This window comes from Sclerotinia sclerotiorum, genomic scaffold (assembly GCF_000146945.2).
Source record: "Sclerotinia sclerotiorum 1980 UF-70 scaffold_2 genomic scaffold, whole genome shotgun sequence".
NCBI classification, from domain to species: Eukaryota; Fungi; Ascomycota; class Leotiomycetes; order Helotiales; family Sclerotiniaceae; genus Sclerotinia; species Sclerotinia sclerotiorum.
Window position 1 is genome coordinate 2,065,351 of NW_001820834.1, and position 3,715 is coordinate 2,069,065.

The 3,715-nt window shown below is 39.5% G+C and overlaps 2 protein-coding genes across 2 annotated transcripts in view; one reads left to right on the forward strand and one right to left on the reverse strand.

Moving 5' to 3' along the window:
* SS1G_01861 (hypothetical protein) overlaps nucleotides 1-556 on the forward strand; it is a gene marked incomplete at both ends in the record, with an annotated part of 1,484 nt that extends 928 nt beyond the window's left edge. The window contains 2 exons of the mRNA XM_001597615.1: nucleotides 38-62; nucleotides 191-556. Coding sequence (XP_001597665.1) covers nucleotides 38-62; nucleotides 191-556 — 391 coding nt within the window. The remainder of the gene's footprint in view (nucleotides 1-37; nucleotides 63-190) is intronic.
* Nucleotides 557-1,001: 445 nt separating this feature from the next.
* Nucleotides 1,002-3,501, reverse strand: SS1G_01862 (hypothetical protein; the record flags this gene model as incomplete). The annotated part of the gene is made up of 5 exons (XM_001597616.1): nucleotides 1,002-1,101; nucleotides 1,189-1,224; nucleotides 1,777-1,850; nucleotides 2,179-3,006; nucleotides 3,115-3,501. 5 exons carry the CDS (start codon nucleotides 3,499-3,501, stop codon nucleotides 1,002-1,004), a joined length of 1,425 nt encoding a protein of 474 aa, XP_001597666.1.
* Between the last annotated feature and the right edge of the window lie 214 nt (nucleotides 3,502-3,715).

Consider the following 3,715-nt stretch of genomic DNA (forward strand, 5'->3'; position numbering starts at 1 on the left):
GGAACTTTTCGCCCAATTAAGCTTTGATTATCTTAAGAATACTAACACCATTCCCTCCTAAGGTAACTGATACCCCGTGCTCCCTGGACTACGTGAAAAATTACACCGATGTTTCCGCGGTCGAGAAATATACACTTTCCGGTAGAATCTTACGAGAAAAGAACTGACAGCGTTTCTTGCCTGGAAAAAGAATGAGAAGCTTGGACGATTCAACCCAGATGCTCCAAGTCTCCTCGATGCCAAGCTCGCAGTTTACGACAATGAGATTAAAGAGAAAGGTATTTCAGTAGGAAAGAGATGTCGAGTTGGAGAAGATGATTCCCGAAGAGGTGAAGTGATGTATGTAGGTGATGTTGAAGAGATTCCTGGTGGAGCAGGAAAATGGATTGGGATTAAATTAGATGAACCTGTTGGAAAGAATGATGGTAGTTTAGGTGGAAAACGGTATTGGGGTAAAGATGGTGATGGAAAATTCGGTGTCTTTGTTAGACCTGAAAGAGTTACTGTGGGAGATTTTCCTGTTTTAGATGATTTGGAGGATATGGAGGAGATGTAACTGTTGATACCTATTTGTATGGTGTTTATACTTCTTACGGAATCAGAATTACCTTTCGAGATACCTGTTGAACAAGCCGTATTCATATTAAAATAAATCTTTGCGTTTTTAATTTCTTATAAGTAGCCTTGTAACCTCAATCATAACCTCAATCAACTCCAACTCCAACCAATTCCAAATACCAATCCAAATTTAGCACTTTCCCAACCCCCACCTAAACTTCCTTTTAAATTCATCTGTTCATTTAATTCGATTCAATCTAACCCAGAAAATCTACCTTATATCTTATATTCCCCGTCATCGCCTTTCCGTCATTCCTTTCCCACCATTACTTTCCTTATTATCCCCTGTCTCCTATCCTCTATCCTCTATTCCCCATCACCACCTACCCACCTCCTCCATTTCCCTCAAACTTCCTCCTTCATTTCTTTTTATTCTATTCTAATTATCTCTCCCCTCCTCTTCCTTCTCTCCTCTCTCTCTCTTCCCTTTCCTCCCTCCCTATACCCTTCTCTACACCACTTTCCCAATTGTGACGGAAACCCCTGCTTTCCCCCCACCCTTATTATATAAGAAACCTCAGGTACATTAACCATGTCCACACATGATACGATTACTCGGGATTAGTATACGATTTAGGTGGTCTGAGGATCAGATCCGAACAAGTACTAGGTATCAATGGTTATCGGTAAAGTAAGATCATTGGAGGGATAAATGTGACTTCTTTTTGCCTAGCCATTACGGCTAGGCCATTCATTTGTGTATGTATAGAGTAGCTATCCCCATCTACAGGTGCTCTTCACCTGCAGATTCTAAGTTAAATACAATTGCTGGTCTATAAACACCCTTTTGGTCACACCAATCCTAACTCTACATTTTAAACTTTTATTTATATATTTTTAATTTTAATTTTATCATTTTCTTCTTTTTTCTTCCCCCTCCCCCATTTTAACTCCTATTTAAATTTATAAATAAATCTTGTATTATTTATTTATAAATTATACTTTTTTATTTCTATTTTAATTTTAGAAATTCTTTTATTTTTTATATTCTAATTATCTCTTTTTTAATTTTAATCTAATATGTTGGAAATTGTAATATATTTGTAATTTCAATATATTTCCTAGGAATTTATTATATCACATCATATCATACAAGTCCATTCCCCTCCAACCCCAATCCCCCAAACCAACCCTCAACACCCTCCCCATCCAACCTACCAACTACCCCCTCCCCACCCTACTCCCCCTCCACGGATCACCAATCCGGCCCTCCATCTTCCTAATCCTCGCCCCTTCAATCCTCTGCCTCTTAATTTCCTCTAGGATCACTTGAGGCGAAGCACCCTCCCTCAAAAGTTTCTCTCTTATTTTTTTATTTTTCTGATACCGAGCTGCGCTATTTTCTCTTTCGATGCGCCGGGATTCTGTACGTATATTTGTATTCGTATTTGTATCTATATCTATATCCGTGTTTGTGCTTGTATTTGTAGAAAGTTCGTCTTGAGAGCTGTGGGAATCTATTGGATCGAGCGCTGAGGAAGTAATGTCGTTTATCGGCGGGTCTTGTGGTATGATGTTGGATATCCTCCTGTTTGTGTATACTTCTCTTCTTCCACTAACGTCCCTCCCATCTACATCCCAGCCTATATTCTCAAAAAGTCGCTTCGCCGCCCTCTCCACCTCCCCCCATCTCTGCTTTCCTTTCTTGATACTCCATTTCTCCAACGCCTTTAGCGCTCTTACATCAGTTTTCATTTTCTTCGCATCTGTTCTTCCATCCAATATTGTAATCCTATGTTCTCTTAATGCCAATAATAATCCATATATTGCCAATTTCCTGCTTTCTCCTTGAGGATATCCGAGATCATCGAGTATAGCGCAAATTTCAAAAGCTAGTGGGCCATTGGCTACTTGAGGCATTACTTCTGTGGTCCAGAAAGATTGGAAGACCATATCTGTTTTTGAAGATTGGAAATTATGGAATCCGACATCTTTTCCCTTGTGATTTTGGTAGCGGTTGGTGTATACTGATGGAAGGATCTTTTCCTCATTTTTCTTGGATTCATTTTGATCCGAGACATCATGTTGCTCTTGATCTTGTCCAATATCATCCTCGCCTATGCTCTTCAATCTCTTATTCGCAATTCCCAAGCTCCTTATGGAATGTGGAACATAAGTTGACAATACATCCCACGCTTCTTCAGTGTCTGCTGCCGTAGAGTATGGTGAACTTAGTATTAAACAATCAATATAACTATCCTTATCATCTTCTGATGTCTTGAGATTTTTAAGCGATGAAGCAATAGAGCTATGGATTTGTTGAGATACAGATGCATCCATGGAATATGGAATTGTTTCTAACGCTTGATTTAAGGCTTGCCCTCCTTGTTCACTAACTGGAAGCAAATGAAGATTTTGACCTTGGAGTGGTGCGAATGTAGTTTGTATCTTTGGTTCCGTTAGATATCATTCTCACATCTCTCATAACGTGATGAAAAAAGGATTAAAATTTTTAAAAAACTTGGAAATATACGAAAAGAAAATAGTATCTCCTACATAAAGCTCTTTTCTCTCCACCATCCTCTCTTCAATCGCCCTCCTAATTCCTTCTCCGACAGCCTTTTCATCATACCTAAGCGGTTCGGCCCCTGTTTCTACACCCCTATATCCAGCCCTTATAGCTTGGTAAACTAAATCTGCGGTTTTTTCCTTGTGCCATGACGTGCTGTAAATAATCCTAGGAACGGTAATTTGAGAAGCGGTACCGCTATTTACTATAGAGGATTCAAGAATCTTAGATAGCTTTGTAGTAGATGTGGAGGCTAGTCTCGTGATTTGATTAAGGAGACGAGGGCTAGGTAGTATTTTGAGACATCTGGATCTGGATTGTATGAGACCAGCTTGATGAATCAAGAGTGAACAGAAACGAGGATTGGCAAGCATCAGTGACTTTTCTTATTGGTAATTGAGGATATTAATTATATGACTTTACGAAGAACGATTGGGGATTTTGATATGTTGAGTTTGGTATGCGCGCCAATTGTTTGGTTTGTGTTCAGGATGAAAAGATCCGAGATGGTTAAAAGATCATCGCCTAAGATTTCTCGAAATGGTAATTCCGAAGTTATTCCATCAAGTGGGGGGGGGGGGGGGGGGG